Below are 21,419 nucleotides of genomic sequence, written 5' to 3' on the forward strand. Positions count from 1 at the left end.
CCTCGATAGGTACGCAGCCGAGTGATACAGATTTTTTGAATTATCATTGTCTTTCGCATTATCTGCGAATTGTTTGTCAATCATTTCCTTCACATATTCCATACCTTTTTGTACCTCGGTTATGCGTTCGTGATATTCTAGTGCTTGTGCAAGTTCTAATTGCATTGACTGAAATGACTCAGCATAAGTATCGCACCCGTTGCGGAGTTCATCTACATCTCTCCATGATTGAAAGAGTAGCAGCAAGGCGTAGAAATAACGTTCGGGTTGAATATTCACGTTATTTTTGTAGTGATTTACTAGGCATGGACGCTTACGCTTCTTTAACACTAGGTTTACGGGCGTTTCTTATATACCTATCTCTACGAGCATCCGTCAAATTGACGGGTGCATGAAAATACGTATTCATTTTTAAAAAATCAATTTATTCAAACTAAATTTGAGTTTAATAATATAAGGCTTCACGTAAAAATAAAATACTTATAAGTCAAATTTTTTGTTAAGTTATTACGAAAATGATAACAATAATACAAAGGCTACATAATCATATTTATCGAGGACATTTTTTACATACGTATTGAATTTCTTTTGTGCATTTTCCGCATACGATATTTTTACAATACATACAGCAATTACTGCTTCTATTTTTATTACAGTAGCCCACTTGGCAACTTTTTCGCACTCCCGATGTTGAAAGTGACCGATCTGAAACGTCTGAACTGTGACGAACGTTCTCCTTGTTTTTTCCAGCTAATTCATCGGCTAAAGAAAATATAAACTCCTTTCTGGATATTTTCGATCCGGTACACTCTTTGTACAATATCCACGCGTTTATCGCTGCCAAATCTAAAATATTATAAAAAACTTGGAGAGGCCATCGAAAACACCCTGCTTTCACACTATATTTGCGTGCCATCTGGTCCGCGACATCGACACCAAACTTTGTTTTATTATAAAATGTAATAGTTTCTGGAACACATTTTCTATTGTTTTCTATCTGTATATTTCTATGCTTGGTGCTTAGAAGAAGAACTTTTATTTTCGGTTTACTTTTATATACAGTAAGCGTGCAGTTGTCTGATTTATATAAATTTGATGAAAATAACGGCATTTTGTCCTTTGTTTCTTTCGCTGGTTTTGGTAGTTCTCTCTTGTTCGAGCGGATGGTCCCAACCAAAGTTGTCTTTAGTCCAAGCAATTTTTTGGCCAGCGGGATGCTTGTAAAAAAATTGTCGGTCGTGATATTTCATCCTCGATGTAAATACGGTTCGGCCAATTTCAACGTTACAAACTGGCCCAACGAATTTGAGCATCGAGTGTCATCTTTTCCCAAGTAAGGGAAACCATTCAAAATATATTTTGATTTAACGTCAACCGCTAACCAAAACTTAATGCCAAATTTATACGGCTTATTTGGCATGTATTGTGTAAATCTGCAACGGGCTTTAGTTGGAAACAGTTGTTCATCCACTGTGATATTTTGATGTGGTTTATAACAAGCCTGGCTGTTACTTATAAATCTGTTCCATACTTCAGAAATGAGTGCAAATTTATCGGTTTGTAACCTTTCGGATCGTTCGGTTCTTTTATCAAAGCGTATAAATCTTAGAATTTGCATAAATCTATCTCTGGTCATTGTATCTCGGAAAAAAAAAGGTCCCCATTTTTTGGACCATAGATAAGATACTTTCAATGCTCTTACTTCGTACGCGCCCCGGGCATATAGTATTGCTAGAAAACTACGTAATTCAGAAACTGTAATTCTCCAGTCGTTCTTCAAAACTCGACGTGCCTCGGTTTCGGTGGAGTCTTTTATATGTTTCATAATGTGAGCGTCAATTATCAATTGAAAAGCACTAGTTACACAACCCGACGTAATATTTCTTTTTGTGTAACCAGTAGGCCCTACGATATCCTTGAATATAGTATGAACGGACGGCCTACCCCTAGATTTCCCTGCTTTCAGTCTCACCCACCGTGTCCCGTCAACTGCAATTTCAATTTCTTCCATTACATCTCTGGATGTAATTGGAATACTCGTCCTCTCATCCTCGATGTCAGAACTAGAAATAATCCGCCTTCTTTTCTTGTTACGACGTATATTGAAGAGGTTTTCCTTTTCACTATCCGAAGATCCTTCCATTTCTTCAGTTTCAGTGGATTCAGAATCTTTACTGTAATCATCACTTTCACCTAATTCATATTGATCTTCTTCGTAGGACACATCAGAACAATCCTCATTGATGTTGGTAATTTTTGTCAATTTCTTATTATATCGCGTGTTTCTACTCATGATTGCTAGAAAAGGGTGATTGGTGAAAGTAAAAAATACCGTGCAAAATTCAATTACCCTATTGTAAAAACTTACAATAAGCGGGTGACTACAATAACCAAAACTTTTGCACACTGTCTTCGAAAAATGTTCTTACCACTGTCACTGCAGCGACAATACTGAAGACAGCGGGGATTATTGCAGATTCATATCGCAGCCTAACGTCGGCTACCGCAGGCTGTGAAAGTTCCTTGTGTGTGTTGTTTATGTTTGCACCAACACATGAACTGAATATCTTTTCGATACGACATTTAGTCTGCTGCACGCTTTGAGTTTCGAATAACGCGAGGATTTGACACCCGGGCTACACAATTCGTTATCGAGGCGCTATTGAGATTATGAGTTGGGGGGGGGGGGGGGGGCGGGGGTCTTAGACCTTTCTTTCAGTCTTATATTTGCTATTGGAGGTATAATTTTACAAGCGAAGCAAATATATAAGGATTGTTGACGTAATCAGCTAACCCGTCAAATTGACGGGTTCCGTAGAAATAGGTATACAAGATACGTTTTTCAAAATTTATAAAGCTTAGGAAAATACTAATTGTGCGTATAAATTCTTTGAATGAAATTATAAATTTACGATGCAAAATAGTTAAGATTAAGGTTTTTTGCGTGTTTCATTTCAAAGTTTGAAATCCGTCAAATTGACGGGTCCCGTAAACCTAGTGTTAAGTACAGCGACTTGCCCATCGTATAATATTCTACATCTTGACCTGTGGGCTCTACCTTAGTTATGTCGTACCATTGTACGAAATCGTAGAGGTTGGTAGCTTCCAATTTCTTTGGTCGTGCGGGATAATGCGTATCGACTAACGAATCGCAAAATATTTCAGTGGAATCGGCCTCCAAGGCTTCGATTTCCTTGCGAGATTTTACTTTTCTATTTCTGAACATTTTCACGTCTACCCACCTGATGGCAGTTTCCGGATCTGTGCCCTACAATGGGATCCCCAATAGAGTATCGGCGGCTTCACGAGCTCCACATTCTCTATGATTCAACATGCGCGAGGCAAAATTCCATAAACGACTGAACAAACATTTCGTGGAATTTACGTCTGCGAAACTTGTGTCTGAGTTGCTTTTTTCGGGCTTAGCGACGTATTTAGTGACGAACCGATTCAGGAGTGTAGTTTTTTCTCCGATGAACTGAATGTCTATATTCCCTTTCCAGGCCGTAAGAATTGCCGGGTTGTAGTCGTTGATATTGGCTTCCTTTTCGGAGCGGGGCAGGTCATACAATCGGCTTTTAGACTTTAGCGTCCGTCTACCAGCAATCGAAATGGCCACTTCTCGCATAACGAAATTATTCGTGATTGGTCTAGAAAACCCGAAACGACACACTTTTCCAATTTTGCCATTTTTGTTTGCTTTACTTCGCAAACAATAGGAATTATGTGTATGCCGTTGATGTGTATTAACACGACGATGGAGGTTTGGTGAAACATTTTTAGATGGCATTCTGCAAGTAGCATATTTGAGAATGAAGTTTGCTACTTCTTGATTGGAAGACGTTCCAAGAATCGGAGCGTCTTTGATCCAGATCATTAAATGAAAATGCTGCGTTCCTCTACCTTGGTATTCTCGCCTCCAGAAGAAATTCGTTACTTCCCCAATGGGTTTATCTGGAGAACATATGACATCGAGCATAGCCTTGAACTTATTTTCGATAAATCTGGATGCAGACACTGGATCAGAGGCCACCGACTGACTAGGTGACATCTTTGCGGCGGAGGAGCCTCCGACTTCGCGTAGATATTCTGTCATATCCGACCACAACCATTCGCTTGGACTTAATGTGAGGAACCATGTCGCCGGTCCGTAATTATACAGAGCGGACAACGTGAAATTGCGGCCCCAGATTTTGTGCGCAGGCGTGAGTCAAAACGACCGGCGAATTTATCATCTGCTAGCGTGTTGTACCAACTCCCTCAGATTTCAGCTTTAGCTGTCAAATTGTCGATCGCCAATACAGCTGAGATCGCGGTGTTTAAATATGATTGGGTTATGTTGTATCAGGGTTATGTTGTATCAGGGTGAATAATGCGGCACGAAACCAGACTCAGATAAGTAGGGCAGCGTAGCATGAAATAAAATTGATCAATTGAATGAGAGATTTTAATGTAGATAGAAACTTCACAATATTATGAAGGTTAAATTATGACAGGTTAAAAAATAAACTCAAATGATTTTGACATGATTAAGTCTGAAATTTATTTGGCCAACTGAATAATTATCATCAATCATCATCAATCCTTACTGAAATTAAAAAGATAGGAACTGCAACTTTAATCGAGAACTTAGAACTATTGAAGGAAATTCGACTCATTGAAGCAATTGCGACATTGACAGAGAACTTTGTTACCTGTGTCGTACGAGTTCTAACGTCCAGAAGGAATGAGACTCATGACAGTTATTTCGACACCGACAGAGACCTATCATCTGAGACAATGGATGTACTACCTGCAACTGCAACGGGTAACTTCGTCGTTAGCATCAAAAGAGTTCCAACTTCCAGAAGGAATGAGACTCGTGACAGTTGTTTCGACACCGACAGAGACCTATAATCTGATTGTAAGACAAGGGATATAGTACTTTTGTAAGAAATACACTCATCGAAAAGGTTTCAACTGCAATGGGTAACTTCGGTGCTTGCATCGAAAAAGTCAATTCCTTTGTAGTAGACGGGCTTGTCAGAGGAATTGCAGTTTTGATGTAGAATTTCATCACCTGTATCAAAGGTTTTTTTTTTCCCACAGGAGATAAATTTGTCAGAGGGATACATCAACATGGGTTAGTTCTCTATCAGATCTGTCAGAGGAGTTGTAGTTTTGATGTAGAATTTCATCGTTCGTTTGATCCAGAGCGTGTAATATCGTAATAGCCACACAGCATCACCAGCAGAAACCAGAGGACGGCATGTTGAATTCATAGTAAACTATCCACGTTATTATACAAAGATTTTAAACCACGACAAATTGATGCAAAGTAACGCAGTGGATGTGGATCCAAACTTATGCACTGGATGGTCCGGTTCCGAATCCACAAAAGATCGATCTCGATCAATCAAGCAACACACCGACCATACGCAACCACAAAACCAACAATTTCGTCGGTAATATCAACGTGCCCAGATTGACCAGCAGTTGTCTCAACAGCTGTCAGAACATGAAGCTGGAAAATATTACAGAAGATCTTCCGTCAATACTGCCGATAGTGTCACATAACACAGAAAAAAGGAGGAGTTTCGGGAGAAGTGGGACTTGCGGGTGTACCGAGGTTTCCTAAAAGATTTGGCTCGATTATAAAGGACTTGGCAATCAGACGTACAGCTACAAAGACGTCTTAAATTTTACAACAAAAAAAAACTGTCTCAATATCTCTATTTTACCTTATACTAGACGAAGCGCGATCGATCAATAATTGTATTTGTGATGTGTTAATTTATATGAATGTGTGACTGCGTGAATGATTAAAGGGAAGTATTCCATGAGCTCAACGGCCAATTTTTATATTTATCAAAAAACACATTTTTAATTTATACAACATTTATATTAATAAATTCTTGACAATCAATTTTGAGCAAAGTATAATAATGACGATTTAATATATACATATATCTTTCCTTCAATAAATATTCTTATATAATATACATATATATGTGTACCTATCTGATTAATCTATTTTATTTCTTAAAACTCTGGCGACGATCGAGAGACCGTTACAAGCGGCATTATCGATCACTATTGATTAGTATCGAGTTTACATCCGAGCTATACCATTGGCTACCGGCTGCGATCATGACAGGAAACGGTGATGATACCCAATCACGGCAAGGATTTCGGGCGGTAAATTCGAAAATGTTTTTCCGCGGAGGTATGAATGGGCGGGTTGTTTGGTTGCTATGTAAATTGTTGCTAGGCGTTTGCAAATTGTTAGTGCAAAGCCATTATTGCAAGCGTCTCTGTGCGAAACGACTCTTTCGAGCTCTTTCGAAACAAAGACATAGCAAGTGCAAGTGCAAAACAAAAGATGCCGAATTACGTATGGACGACCCCGGAGAAGAGGGAGATGCTAAGGCAGCGTCACCAAGGAAGAAGTTACCGGGAGATATCGGGGTTCATGAGTGGCATGAACCCTGATAGAAAGATTTCGGAGTCTTCGGTCCGTAGTGTAAGTTGAAAATCTTTCAGAAAAATTCACTCGTTATCAATAACTCCGTTCTCTAACAACTTTATATCAACAGATTGTGAAACGCTTTGATGCTACGGGAGACCTGAGCTCCGCAGCCCGACGGCCAGTCGTCCAGCCGTCGAAGCGACTAGACGAAGATACCAGGCTCATCATCTGCCTGGCCTACGAGGAAGGAAGCCAGTCAGCGTCGAAGGTTGCCCAAGAGTTCGGAGTCTCCAAGTCGTCGGTGCTGAATGGTTTGCATGAAGCGGGTTACCGATCATATAAGTTTCAACAACACCAGGAACTTATGCCTCATGATGCAGAAAGTCGTATGGCTTTTTGTGGGCGTATGATCGAAGAGTTGAACGCCAATGAGCGACTACTCGGTAGGATCTGTTTCACAGACGAGAGTACTGTCGTGTTGCATGGGAGGTCAAATCGGCAAAACGTCCGAGTTTGGTCTCGCAGCAATCCTCATTTGGTGGTTCAGACATCCACACAATACCCGCAGAAACTCAATGTTTGGCTCGGCGTTCTTGGAGACCGTCTCATCGGGCCCTTCTTCCTAGGTGAAAACCTCAACGGCGAAAGATATCTTCGTCTACTCGAGTAGGACATTATCCCTGCCTTAACACGTTCACGCCGGCGCGGGCCACCGGTGGCCCGCACTAAACTGTTTCATCGGGCGGCGCGGGCCACCGGTGGCCCGCACTAAACTGTCTCATCGGGCGGCGCGGGCCACCGGTGGCCCGCACTATACTGTCCTATCGGGCGGCGCGGGCCACCAGCGGTACGCATTCGATTGTGTTCTGAATTATTAGACTATTAGACCCTGAGAATTTAAATAATGAAAATTTAACGTTTATTCATTAAAAACGTTTATTTTTAATAATAGTTATAATCAATAATGTATCAGAAACATAAGTTTTGTTCAATAAACATAATAATACAGTATTATACAAAAAATTCAAATACGGTTAAAATAACATAAAATCTAATATTGTTTTATTTATAACTTCATTATTTATTGTTTTTTGTGTAATTTGTTAAAACATTTCAAGCAAAGTGCTGGCTGTCCCTCACAAAGCCCACAATATGTCTTAACTCTTTTAGTATTGTTAGTTGCACAAGCTCTGCCCTTTTTATTGGACATATTTTTATAGCATTCCTTGCAGCGTTTACGGGTGTCTCTTGCCGATCCTTCATATGATTGAAGAACGTGTTTATGTGACGGTATATAACGACATGTTTGTTCATTGGACAAAAGGTTATCGATAATAACTTCCCTAAATCTTAACAGAGTCATATTTTTAGTGCCCCATCTTTTATGAATATACCACGCATTCACGAGGGAAGTTCCGCATATTAATTGTATTATTATTTTTCGGTACCATTTAATGGTTTTTCGTAAACAACTGTAGTACCCCGATAGTTGATCTGATAAATCAACACCTTTTTTTGCAATATTGTAATCAAACACAGCATCGGGCTTTCTTCGGCCATTTGTTCCTTGCACAAATTTACACTGGTGATTCTTTGAGGTAGTTAACATGCAAACTGGTCTCTTGTCAGTCCATTTCAGAAATTTTACACCGCTACGATTTTCAAATCTCATCATTTCACCACGTTTTTGTTTTTTTTTTTGCCTGCGATGGTAGACTTTTTTTGTTCATTTTTACAGTACCACAAAAAAATGTATTTTTCTCTAAAAGCTCTTCACCCAAAGGGACACTTGTATAATAATTATCAATAAATAGTGTGCGGCTCTCAAACAATAAACCACTTAATAATCTCATTACTACGTCATGGGAATGTGATTTTTTAATGATCGTTCCATTTTTCCCGGCATAAATTTCGAAATTATAAGTGTAGCCTTCAGGCAAACACAATTTGTATGCTTTTACGCCATACTTATGTCGCTTGCCTGGGATGTATTGGCGAAAGCCTAGACGTCCTCTCCATGGGACCATACTTTCATCGATAACAATATTTTTGCCTGGTTTTATAGAACTCTTGAAATTATCTACAATTGCTTCAATAATATTTCGAATTTTATGCAACCGATCTTCAGTTCTGGCTGTGGTATTGTCCGAAAAATGTAAAAACTTAAGAATAGATAGAAAATGGTCACGTCTCATTGCCTTTTTTATGCGTGCGTTCGCATACATGTCGTTGTTTGACCAATACAATCTAATTTCTGGCAATTGCACAATACCCATAATAAGCAATATGCCAAAAAAAGTATTCATTTCATCTCTTGTAACAGACTGCCAGTCCTGCTGGTGTATTCTACTGCTAGATGAAGAATTATTTATACTTTGAGTAGCATATTTATTTGTTTCATCAACTATCTTCTCTAGTTTGTATAAGGCAAAAGGGTCATTACAGTCAATATTTTCATGTAAAAATTCCTCTTCTTCTGAATACTCATTTATTACTACGGTTCTTTCTTTTACTTCCTGCCATTCTTCTTCGTGATCCTCGTTCTCTGATTCAGAAATCAAATCTTCTTCCTCCGTGGAACATTCGTTCTCTTCATTGATAACATTAACAAAATCCTCGTCTGAAGAGGAAGAAAGTATTCGTAATCTTGCCGCTTTTCTCCTGCTTGTAATTATAGATTCATCCGAATCACTTATTTCCATATCCATGTTATCTATTTTTTATAAGGGTAAAAATTAAAAAAACATTTCTAATCACCTTTCTAATTATACTTACAGTCGGAAATTTGTTACACGAGTTACAAAACTTGCACAATAAGATTTCACTGTACTGCAGAGCAACAAACAACGCGTATGCAGGTCTGAACAGGCAATAACCACGCGCCGCCAAATGAAGCGCGATATTAATTTGAGCGCCGCCTCATGGCAAAACAAATTAAAATCGGCCCCGGCGTGAACGTGTTAAGGGCAGTGGATGGTGAAGGTAAGCATAATAACTTCAGAACATATTAATCAATGCAGTTCTATTCTGGTCAACATCATTCAGAATGGTAATAGAAAACTTTGTTTTGCACCAGGAACCCATCTGGTTCCAGCAGGACGGTGCGCCTCCACACTACACGGCTGCCGTCAGAGCCTATCTTGATAGGCAATTCCCCGGACGATGGATCGGCAGGGGCGGTCCAATCGCGTGGCCAGCTCGTTCACCAGATCTTTCCCCGCTAGATTATGGTTTATGGGGATACCTCAAAAACTGTCTCTATGCAGGGGGGAGGATAGCGAATGTTGCTGAGCTGCAGAACAGGGTGTTGGAAATTCTGGAGGGCCTCCGTCCTGAACAGATTTCTAATACCACCAACGCTTTCTATGATCGCTTAGGGTACTGTTCTGCAGCGGAAAGGCTGCATTTCGAACACCTTCTTTGAGGTCTCGGTGCATGTTCAGGCTGCGGGGGAATTTTACCTGCCCCCCCATTATTTTAAGGTGAGTTCTCATTGTCATTGCACACTTCCAAATATGCCACATAGCTTCAAAAAATGCCTTATTAACACTTTTTTCTGTTTCCACGTTTCTTCATGCGTCACCGTTGGAGATAATATGGCCACTCTGAGGTGTATTTTGAATACATATCACTTATGGTCGGTATTGTTCATTCGTATTGTTACTTCCACAAAATATCACAACACGACGCACAGAACGTTTCATTAACATTATTTATGTTTCAACACCTCAACAGTAGACGCTGTCTGGAAGGTCTTACACTTCGACGGAGGTACGGGGATCCCAAGTGAGTAGTGCCATGCGGAACACGTATTTTGGTGTACACAAGGTGAGATACTACTGATATAATTGTCTCCACGGAGTTGTTAAACAAATATGGTTTTCTGTGATCTTCGAAGGACTTACTGTCTGTTGAATTTCACAATGTACTTTGCTTTAATATTTATTTAGAAATTAATTTTGTGATTCAAATAATTAATAAAAATAATAAATTTTAAACTGAAACAATCTGTGTACTTCAATCATTATTAGGTGTAATGTTCAATAAATCAACCGATGTGTGTAATATTAAATTTGGATCAGTGTTATTTTCTCATAATAATAATCAATATAATAATAATGATAGTATAATAATTATTATAATGTTACTCCGGGCGGATAACCGGAGTAGAAATAAACGGGTCAGGGGATTAGATTAGCAATTAGTCTGTTTTATTCAGAAAAGGTACGTGCGCTCCCTTCGCTAGTTCTGAACAGACTGTTATTTACAATAATAACAGCCAACTAGGCAACGTCAGATTGACAAACGTCAAAGACATCTGACGAAGAGTTTGGAGGTAGCGCCAAGAGGAGGCGGCTAACTGCCCGCGGTCAATCATCATGACGTTGGTCACGACGTCTTGACAGCGCGACAGCAGCCCTACACGACTGGCACTAACCTTCCTATCGGACCATGCAATGCGTTTACGCTGAGATCCCGTGCAGAGATTTCCCCCAGCGTGACAATAACTCATCGATCGAAAAACAAATCAATTTATTATAAATTATTGAAGAAGGCCAGTTAAATAAGCTCACGCATTCATACCTCATTCATACATAAATAAATAAAATAAAAACCGTCGCAGGTAAGTCATATAACCCTTTGTCCTTATAAAGAAAAAGATCGACTGGGCATTGATATAAAATTGTATAAATAGAATAATCGTGTCTCTTGGGGATGTTACTCCTTGTTAAACTCCTTTCGTTACCTCACAGTTTCGTTCCTTTTCAGGCACGTAGATCGAATTTGAATGGAGACTCCAGTATTAACACTTGTAACAAAAGGCGATGAGGTAATTATCTTATGTCACTTTTATTGTTTAGTTGTGATATTTGGAATATTATTCGTTTTATATTTATTGTTTATAGGTTGATTTATATATATTAATTGCATTTATCTGTTGCAGATTAATGGGATCGGACTAACTTCAAATTGTGCACGTGTTCACAAATGTTTAAAATAAATCCCAGGAGTGTCTATTTAGTCCTCTCCCCTCAACCTTCTTCCCAAGAGTGCCAAATCCTTTTCGTCCTTCCGCCTTTCGATACTATAGTCTTTATTTTGACCAGTGACCACACAGTCCAGGTTTCAACATATACCGGTAATTTTGAAGACTGATTAATATCGTTACATGTGAAAGCTGATTTTTTGTTGGGTAAAATTCTAACGTATATTCATTTCGAACTAATCGCATTATGGTCTAACCTAACTCGACCATAATAACATCGACCACGAATTTGACAGCTGAATCTGAAATCGGAGTGTGTTGGCTACTCTGCGAAACAAATGACGACCATCGCGCACGCGCGAATGGGGTGCGCAATTTCACGTTGTCCGCTCTGTATATCATGCAGGATACGTCATTTCTTGGCCTACTCCAATATTGCTCCGTATTACGCAGTCTTGCAAATATAGCATTCAAATTTCCTTCCAACTCTTCCTTGGAAAGCTTACTCAAATAACTTGCTGCGGTAAATCGCTCCTTTGGATTAATGATATTTAATTTGTGATAAATACCACCGCTTAGTTGTCTGTTGTTAGCATCGTTCAATAGATAGAAAAGGTATTGTTGATCGGTTCTGAATTGTGAATGCTTTGACATAAGTCTCGATTTGATAAATTCGAAATGAGTAAGACGTTTGGGTCTATCTTCGTGTTGTCCGTTACAACCGTAAGGATATAAGTGCGGAAAACATTGCAAGTCTAGTGTTTTTTCACGGTTATCTAATAGCACGTCGTGAATTCTCAACATTTGATAGAGATTTGTCGCCGTTTCATTTTCTTTTTTTTCGTACATCGGATATATAGTAAACTGTTCGTACAGCGCATCCGATGCCGAAGCCTGAGTGAGTAACGCTGTACGCTCGTCAGCTTCTATTTCATCGTGAATCTCGTTTTTTTCGACTGAAGGATCGTCTTCGTGATCAGAAACTGTGTTTGTATCTCGATTGTCTTGTATTTGGAATTCCACTTCTTTTACATGGGCCAGCAGAAGATCAGCTGATGCGGCAGCTCGATCTTCGAATACTGAGGATTATTCGCTTTGAGCCAGACTAACGCTTCCCACACTTTATTCATATCGACTAGTTGTTCCCGAACCAATTTTGATTTTGTTGGGATACCACGAACCAGGATGTAGAATTCGTGTTCGAGATTAATTGGATCCGTTTGCCGGCAAACTTTTTTCAAAGTTTCTTCGAGAGGCAGGGGCAAATGAAATGTTCTGCCCTTAACTTTTTGCACCATCTCTCTGTGAGGTACATTTTTTTTTGCCACGGTCCTTTCACTTGGTTCGTATGTAGTAAAATTTATTATATTGCATCTGCAAATCGCGACGGCGTAAATAATTAGCTCTCAGTCGCGCGCGTTCTCTTTCTGTTTGGGCAGCGTACCGTTTACGGAGCCGTTCACGTTCTTTCTCAATGTTGGACATATAACGTTTACGTTTCAGAGTTCGCTGATGATCAATGCCAAGCAGATATCTATTTTTTTTCTAGCAAGGCGTTTTTCTTTATCCAAGACATAACGGTCTCGCTGTCGAGCCCTCAGCTTTTCATTATTCGAATGATAACATTTTCTATTTTGTTTTCTACGTTTTTCAAGGTCTGAAATACGCTCATCGACGAGCGTTTGTTCTTGATGATCATGAGTCTGATCATTTACAACCGACGATACGTGTCCTAATCTATTGCTATCATGTGGTTTCACTGGGGACTTATCTGAGGGTATATTTTTCTGAATCGATTTCCGTGGCTTATCATCATCATCTTGTTTAATATTATCGTCATCATTATTATTATTCACATCCTTTTGCGGTGGATGGGTATTTTTTTTTGGACGGTGCTTTATTTCTGATCTGTGCTATCTCGTCCGATAAAGTTCTCTTTTTACTTTGTTCTACACATTGTCCCCCGACATCTTCGCCAGGTGCCTGACGTTTTCTAGAGGAACCAGTGTTTACCGAAACAATATTTCTTTTCTTGTTGATGCATGGGAAGTTTTCCATAAGGTTGCTTTCGAATATTTTTAGCAGATGTGTTCGCATCTGAGAGATATCGTAATTTTTTCTTGATGGCTTCTGACCATTAATAAGCGATATCGCGAATGCAATAGCAAAGACTCCGCAGTCGGATCCATTACTTTGCTGTTGGACTTGAGGGAATTTGATATGTTTGCTCTGAAACTGATAGAAAGGAAACAGTTTTTTCAAGTATATCTCATGGTGCTCATGAAGAGTCTTTCTGTTTAATGAATCGTATATGCAGAGTGATTTTCCGTCAAAACTAATGCACACCCAGTGCCCGTCCAATCCTGTATTACCGCTATGCAGTATTTGCACATGCTTTACCTTCGATGAAACTGGCTTAATTGTGTCCGGCATTTGAACTCCACGTTTCTTGGGGTAAATATGACGAACATTTTTTGACGATATGACTAAAATGATCCATGTGCAGGTCAGTCAACCACCCACCTGATGTTATTATGTCTTTGGACGTAGCATCAAAAGGCGGTGTAGGGCGAACCGCGCTCTTTTGATTTTCAAGAGATATCTTCTCTCTATTTTTATTAACAGAAGGATCTTGTGTTGTGCGACAAGTCTTATCATTAACTAACTGATTGTCTTTGCGATTGAGAACGGGAAGAACAGTTACCAATACCGATTCAGGCGGTTTGTTGACTTGTTTTGCTGATTGTTCGGTACGTCCTTTTTTTGCGCTGTTTTGCGAATCTTTCCGCAGCTTTTTATTTTGCCTAACCTCATTTGTCAAGCGATTGATTTCACTTGGCATTTGAGGTTTGGGAGAAGAGATGACCTTGACCGCCGAAGCGCTATTTATTCCGTCCACGTATGGAAACGGTTGAATTGCATTGTTTTTGAATAATTTCAACAAATGTGCCCGCATAAGGGTTGCATGATATGTTACCTGATCAGGTTTTTCCCCATATATAAGAGAAATGGCAAAAGCAATCGCAAATACTCCACAATCAGACCCATTGGGCTGTCGCTGTACTGTAGGAGATTGTACAGGATTCTGGTGGAAGTTATAGAATGGAAACAACGCCCTTAAATATATTTCGTGGTCCTTGTGGAGCACCTTTGGATTCATAGAATCGTATATGCATATCGATTTTGTATCGTAGTAACTACAAACCCAGTGTTGCGCTCCGTGCGTGCCACTGTGCAAAATTTGCACATGCTTGGTGGTAGGTGATGCAGGTTTTATTGTACCTGGCATCTGTACCCGCCACGTCTCCTGAGGTGCATATTCTGAAAATTCTTTCAGAAGCATTGAAAAATGATCCATATGATCATCATACAGCCATTCGCCAGATTCAATGACATTTAGTAGCCTGTCGTTAACAACTGGTATCTGCAAACTGACCATGATTGCGAGTTGGTTAATCGTTTAGTTGAAAGTCCTCTATCTCTTTGTATTGTGCGTGAAGCAGCAATATGTTGCGCGTAAAGCAGCAATGCGTTGTTTGCAGAGCAACAACTGATCTGATTGCGTAAAGCAGCAGATTGTGGCGCTTAGAGCAGCCTTTCTCGGAATCGTGAGATTTCTTGAGATGGAGGACGTCCTAACCTAACTAACCTATTTATCCTAACGCACCTAATTATTAATAGACCCACGCGACCTAGCCTAGCTAATCCCTTACTAATGCAGATGCACTTGTTACAATCAATAGGGTGTGGGTTGTTCTGTCGCTACTCTAACTCTGAAAATTATTGAAACTTTATGAAAACAACGTAATCTAAAAGTGCACTCTACAACCTCAGCTACGAAATTAGAGCTGTCATCGAGAGCGAACCATGATATGTTGGATTCCGATAGCGCGAGATCTCATTCGTCACTGTACCTACGGTGAACGAGGCACTTGCCATTGGTCGGAGACTAGGGAATTTACGCTCAGTGCTGATTTCAAACAATGTCGGCTACATTCCGATATTAGTTGTAAGCGCTGGGATTCTCTAACTTTTCGGTACGGTTGGACTGAGCGGTACGGTACCGAAGGCCAATCAGATCTCGGTAATTCAGCGGTAATTCAGATTTACCGAGATCTGATTGGCCTTCGGTACCGTACCGTTCGGTCCAACCGTACCGAAAAGTTAATGAATAGGTCCCCTGTCAGTGATGTTTTGTCTCACTACTGGACTTTCCACAAGCTACGTTCCTCTTCCTCTAGATTTTCAGCGCTTCCGGCTCATATCGGATCATGGCCATCGTTTCGTGCAACCACGCTCCGCTGTGTTTGTTAACGCTGTCATCAACATTGAACGCCTTTGAGAAGTTCTAATGAGAAAGGATGAGTCGTTTTTACGACAGCATTGTTTTCTACTGTTCTTGGTTGTGTTGGGCTCTTTTCCATTTCTCTCCACTCTTTGTTTAAGGTAAGCTACATTTGTTTTATAATATTAGTATGACTATAATTATTGCTGTTGTCATTGTTATTATTATTATTACAGGGCTTGTCTCAAATCAACAGTCAGCAGGTTTTGCGTTAGATCTGCTATTCCTAAATGACAGTGAACTGACAGTGAAACGACACTATGACGTAGGCTGTGCAGCCGATTCCATCTACGGTAGCTTTAGAGATGAGTCGATGGAGAAGTTGCACAAAGATATATCTCAACACAACATTGTCAGATAGGCAAACATTCAATGACAGTAATACATTTTTAATAACAAAAAATCAGCTATGGAACTGATGATGATGTATGAACCCTCGTGAGCATTGCTTCATCCTCTTTCTTTTTTTCCTTCATTTATTTTTCGGGACTATTCCTTAGCTGTAATTTTTGTGAATTGTAACAGAACTTGAGGCAACTGAAATCAACTGTCACTAGACTTTGAGTTCGGTGTGCGGTGGCAAAATGAACATGAGGTAATGACATTCCGATGCAAACTGTGTAGCTGATAGGTAGGTTTTATGTTTTTGCTGAATTTGAACTGGAACATTGAGACTCAACATGGGCGCTTTAGGAGCAAAATCTCATTTTTTCACCATTTGTAGAGGAGCCCATGTTCTATGAAGTGCCAGAAAAAAGACTGTCTTCTTTCGGGTAACGTGGAAGGGAGCTCCGGATTTTTCATCTTCGGTTTGTTTAAGGGTGCAGGAACTCTTGGTCTGCGGTATTAGAACGGGAACCGATTCTTCCATCGAAATTGGTATGCTGGTAGGAAAGAGGATGGTGTTAGTCATTACGGATTTGTACAAAGGGTTGAGAGAGTGATGAACGTCATACTTGAGTCACGTTCGGCGACCATAACTCGATCTAGCTATTGAAGCAAGATTCTTGTCAAAGAGACCTACGTTATGGAAAGTTGTTTACCTTTCGATTCGCTACAGCTAGTGGGATCGCGTTTGGAAAGGTTTTTCGTGAGTGTTGTGCCAGGAGAAAGGTAATGCTCGCTACCGCAGAGCAGACAAAATGTGAATATTGCCAGGAAAATCATTTCATCAATCGGTGCGAAAGGTTTGGAGAATTATCCACTCAAGACAAATGGAATGAAGTACATCGACTCCGATTATGTGGAAACTGTTTGAAAAAAGGCCATATAAGCAAAGATTGTAAGGGGGGTGATTGTAGGACCCAAGTGGCTTGTAACACCCAAGAATCTTCTACGTCACAAGCAACCGAGGAAAAGGAGAATCGACCACCAGAGAAAATGACCGTGGCACATTGTGCTAAACAACTTAATTCAAGGGTAGTACTCTCTACTGCTCAAGTATACGTCTACGATATAGAAGATAAGCCCATACGTTGTCGAGCCCTACTCGATCCAGGCTCGCAGCTGAATTTAGTAACGCAAGAACTAGCTCAGAAATTGAAACTACCGCTCAAAAGAATTGATATACCTTTGTCAGGAATAAGTCAATCAAGTGTAAAGGTGCAATATTCTGTGACAATTGAATTAGAATCGCTCACAAGTAAATTCAATAACAAACAAGACTATCTCATTTTGCCACGAATAACAGAAAGATTGCCACAAGTTGAACTAGACATATCAAGCTTTAACATACCAGATGGCATTCTCTTGGCAGATCCAGACTTCAATGTACCAGGTGATATCGATATGCTTATCGGTGCAGGATTGTTTTGGAAACTGTTGTGCGCTGGTCAAGTACTGCAGCCAAAGGGACAGCCAGTACTACATAAAACTTTGCTGGGATGGATAGTAGGCGGAGAGCAAGTTATAAAGAATCCGTCGCAAGTAATAAAAAATGTTTGCAACTTAAACGTAATATCAACAGTCGAAGAAAATATAGAACGACTTTGGAAAATGGAAGAATTGCCAATGGCAAGACAATTGATCGCAGAAGAAAGATATTGCGAGGAACAATTCAATGACACGCACACACGTAACGAAGCAGGCAGGTTTAAGGTAAGATTACCACAAAATCCAGACGAACAGTTAGGAAATTCAGAAAAGGAGGCGACTAGGAAATACTACGCTCTAGCAGAAAGATTGAAAAATAATCCTGAGCTGAAAAAAGATTATATGGAATTTCTAAACGAGTATGAAGAGGCGGGACACATGTCAAGAATCAAGGTCAAGGATAAGGGAGAAGAAATTTGTTATTACTTACCACATCATCCTGTCATAAGGGCTGAAAGCTCTACGACAAAGGTTAGAGTTGTTTTCGATGGATCGGCGAAGACATCGCCCCAAACTTCTCTAAATGATAGGCTCCTGCCAGGTCCAAATCTACAAGAAGAGATAATCAATATTATTTTGCGATTCAGAATGCACAAATTCGTGATAACAGCAGACATTGCCCAAATGTTCAGACAGGTAAAAGTAGCAGAACAAGATAGAAACCTTCAACGAATTATTTGGCGAAAGGATGGAGATCAGAACTTAAGAATTTATGAATTAAACACCGTAACTTATGGCACAGCCTGTGCTCCGTACCTAGCTATGCGCTGCCTCAAACAATTGGCTCTCGATGATAGTGAGAAGTACCCACGAGCGGCTACAGCATTGACAAGAGATTTTTATATGGACGACGTGCTTACTGGCAGCAAATCATTAGAAGATACAATAGAACTACAGAACCAACTAACACAGCTGCTGAAAGCTGGACACTTCGAGCTACGTAAGTGGCAAACCAATGATACAAGAGTTTTAGAGCACTTGGCGGATGAGTGCAAGGCTAAGAAGTTATTAGTTTTGGATAAACAAGAGGCTGTGAAAACTCTCGGATTATTATGGGACAATACCAAGGATATCCTAAAATTCAATCTAACGATAAAGAAAATGCCCAAGATTACGAAAAGGACAATATTATCCACCATTTCAGAAATATATGATCCGATAGGCTTCATCGGACTAGTTATTATGCAGGCCAAGGTGTTATTACAAGAACTATGGATATGGAAGATAGCTTGGGACGAAGCAGTACCAGCATCTATTGAGACAACTTGGAATAATTATTATGGCACATTAGGAGAACTTAATCGATTAGAAATCACACGAAATGTAAATCCAAGAAATGGAGCAGCTTATGTATTGCTACATGGATTTGGCGACGCATCGGAGAAGGGATACGGTGCTTGCATATACGCTTTATCGTACAATGAGAATGGGGAAGCTAGTTGTTTACTAGTCAGTTCAAAGTCACGAGTAGCTCCTCTGAAGAAGATAACGCTGCCGCGATTGGAATTGTGCGCAGCTTGGTTACTGGCAAAATTATTAAACTCGGTAGTCAAAGCATTAGGAGAAGAACAGATCAAAGACGTCGTGTTATGGAGCGATTCAACTATAGTTTTACACTGGCTGAGAACGCCACCAAACCAACTGAAGACCTTTGTGGCCAATCGAGTGGCTGAAATACAGGAATTGGCCAAGACGTGTGAGTGGAAGCACGTCCCAACGAAAGATAACCCAGCGGATATTTTATCGAGAGGAGTGACAGCTGACCAGCTGATCAGGAATAAACTGTGGTGGCATGGACCGGCGTGGCTACCTTACAAGGCTGAATGGCCGAAGCAAAAAATTGATTTCATCAATCCAGTTCCAGAGCAACGAGCAGCAGTGATGCTGATAACTATCAATCCAATGATAAACATTTTCTCCAAATATTCTTCATTCAATAAGGTAACCAGAATAATAGCCTACTGCCTTCGATTTGTGAGATACTCTAGAAAACGAGGGATAAAAGGCCCATTAATTGTGGAGGAATTAATAAGAAGTGAAAAAACAATAATACGAATTATTCAACAAGAGGGTTTCCCTGAAGAAGTCCAAACCCTGAACACGTTGACCAGGTCGACGTGTGTTGCTTGTTGCAGCTTGTTGCATATTATCGTTGCAATTGCACTGATTTGCAATAGCAGCTCCCAAGCGCTAGTGCCCGAATGACGTTTCTGAAAGTCGCGTTAGGTTGCGGTTGATTTTCTTCTTTCCTTGCTAAGTGGGCTTACTTTTTTCATCTTCAACCTCTTTTCTCGCAGCGCTTGAAATTTTCTGTTGCGTAAGCATTACACCGAAGGCACTGGCAATCGAAGATAACCAAAATGTATGATAAAGATGTACTTGATGAAATTTTATCAGAAACCGATTGTCGAGCGGTTGATGATAATGGAGATCCTTACATACCTTCCCACCCCGTTTATGCCATTATTTCGCAGCGTATGAAAGATCGCGGTTCCGAAATTACACCGAAGCATGTTTACACTATTTTGAAAGGAAACCGCAACAGATTTTTAGGCCGTATCAGGGAAAAATATAATCTGGCAAATAAATCTAGTGAGGTAAGTAAATACGACGAAAGTTCTGTGGATTATGATACAAGTCGGCAGGACGTCGTAAGCAAAACGGATGAAGCGTACTCGAAAAAAATCCAAATTGTCGTTTCAGCTGATAAGTATAAATCGATGAAGCCTGAACCAAAACTGTATTGCGGCCGTTTGTACTGGAAATTTCGTGAAGGGTGGACCGACACCATTGCTGACCGAATATGGCAGCAGCACAAGATAGATTGTGTGATATCATTCAAAAATAATATCACTCACCGTCGAGCAACGGCCAAAGTCTACGCTAAGTTTGACGGCGAGTGTTTGGAGTGCAAGTCCACTATCCACGGTACTTTGCACAAACAACCGGCCAAGGATGTCGATGTCGTATTTGAAGTCGAAATAAAAAATATTCGTCCGAAATGTCATACGGGGGGAAAAAAGCGACAGTTGAAAGGGGATCGACGTGAAAAGGTAGCAACTCGATTAGTAGAGCAACGAAAAGCAGCGGTAACATATCGATATGAAGAGGCGAAACGCTTAATGAATCCTGGCGACAAGGATCCCCCGGTACTTCCAAGCAGGGAAGTCTTACGTAAAGCGAAAGAACAACATTTGCTAAAAATCCATGGTCTACATTTTGGTAACCCGGCGTTGAATTTATATCAGCATTCTGAGAATGGCAGGCATGTGTGCGCTATTCATAAAATAGGACTGAAAACATTCTACTGTATTTATTGAACACCGGAGCAGCAGCAGATTTATACGGAACGCTGTAAAAAAAATCCTAATGCAATTTTCACCATTGATGCAACTGGTGGTATTGTTAAACGACAGAAGAAACACGATCCCGCAATATTCTTGTATCAATGTATGATCATCACTAATGAAGGCAGCGTTCCGGTTTTCCAGATGGTATCCGCCGATCAGACTGCTCTAGCCATTGGATATTTCTTATGGTATATTCTAACCAGAAATGTACCTATTCCACCGGTAGTCGTGACCGACTTCGGGTGGGCCTTACTAATCGCGGTTGCTAAAATCTTTGGCATGTGTCATGATCTTCGAGATTACCTACAGAAATGCTACAATGTCGCGGTACTGCTTCAAGGCACACTTCCGGAGACTTATATCCGACTGGATGTAAGTCATCTGATTCATATGGTCACAAGATGGGTATGTTTGGAT

General features: G+C 40.2%; 4 protein-coding genes and 1 pseudogene across 4 annotated transcripts; 1 reads left to right on the forward strand and 4 right to left on the reverse strand.

Moving 5' to 3' along the window:
• Window positions 1-49: 49 nt before the first annotated feature.
• Window positions 50-1,242, reverse strand: LOC125502140. The gene has a single exon (XM_048659904.1). It carries the CDS (start codon window positions 1,109-1,111, stop codon window positions 551-553), a length of 561 nt encoding a protein of 186 aa, XP_048515861.1. The 5' UTR covers window positions 1,112-1,242; the 3' UTR covers window positions 50-550.
• Window positions 1,243-1,604: 362 nt separating this feature from the next.
• LOC125502139 lies at window positions 1,605-2,423 on the reverse strand (annotated as a pseudogene).
• A 5,138-nt stretch (window positions 2,424-7,561) lies between these two features.
• LOC125502061 (piggyBac transposable element-derived protein 4-like) lies at window positions 7,562-9,267 on the reverse strand. The gene is made up of 2 exons (XM_048659603.1): window positions 8,286-9,267; window positions 7,562-7,797 (listed from the first exon to the last, which is right to left on the reverse strand). Exons 1-2 carry the CDS (start codon window positions 9,154-9,156, stop codon window positions 7,562-7,564), a joined length of 1,107 nt encoding a protein of 368 aa, XP_048515560.1. The 5' UTR covers window positions 9,157-9,267.
• A 3,667-nt stretch (window positions 9,268-12,934) lies between these two features.
• On the reverse strand, window positions 12,935-13,828 carry LOC125502062. The gene is made up of 3 exons (XM_048659614.1): window positions 13,782-13,828; window positions 13,292-13,728; window positions 12,935-13,206 (listed from the first exon to the last, which is right to left on the reverse strand). Exons 1-3 carry the CDS (start codon window positions 13,826-13,828, stop codon window positions 12,935-12,937), a joined length of 756 nt encoding a protein of 251 aa, XP_048515571.1.
• A 3,068-nt stretch (window positions 13,829-16,896) lies between these two features.
• Window positions 16,897-19,857, forward strand: LOC112694947. The gene has a single exon (XM_025746512.2). It carries the CDS (start codon window positions 16,897-16,899, stop codon window positions 19,855-19,857), a length of 2,961 nt encoding a protein of 986 aa, XP_025602297.2.
• The last annotated feature ends 1,562 nt before the right edge of the window (window positions 19,858-21,419 follow it).

This window comes from Athalia rosae, chromosome 8 (genome assembly GCF_917208135.1).
Source record: "Athalia rosae chromosome 8, iyAthRosa1.1, whole genome shotgun sequence".
Classification (NCBI taxonomy): domain Eukaryota; kingdom Metazoa; phylum Arthropoda; class Insecta; order Hymenoptera; family Athaliidae; genus Athalia; species Athalia rosae.

What these genes read in the sequence shown, in the direction of transcription:
- LOC125502062 (XM_048659614.1), bottom strand. Translation starts at nt 13,828, where the DNA reads ATGTGCAAATACTGCATAGCGGTAATACAGGATTGGACGGGCACTGG. An exon ending in CAGGATTGGACGGGCACTGG is followed by an intron (nt 13,729 to 13,781) that starts GTGTGCATTAGT and finishes TTCATTAAACAG; the next exon opens with AAAGACTCTTCATGAGCACC. An exon ending in CCCATCCACCGCAAAAGGAT is followed by an intron (nt 13,207 to 13,291) that starts GTGAATAATAAT and finishes ATATACCCTCAG; the next exon opens with ATAAGTCCCCAGTGAAACCA.
- LOC125502140 (XM_048659904.1), bottom strand. Translation starts at nt 1,111, where the DNA reads ATGCCGTTATTTTCATCAAATTTATATAAATCAGACAACTGCACGCTT.
- LOC112694947 (XM_025746512.2), top strand. Translation starts at nt 16,897, where the DNA reads ATGCTCGCTACCGCAGAGCAGACAAAATGTGAATATTGCCAGGAAAAT.
- LOC125502061 (XM_048659603.1), bottom strand. Translation starts at nt 9,156, where the DNA reads ATGGATATGGAAATAAGTGATTCGGATGAATCTATAATTACAAGCAGG. An exon ending in AGTAATGAGATTATTAAGTG is followed by an intron (nt 7,798 to 8,285) that starts GTTTATTGTTTG and finishes GACTCTGTTAAG; the next exon opens with ATTTAGGGAAGTTATTATCG.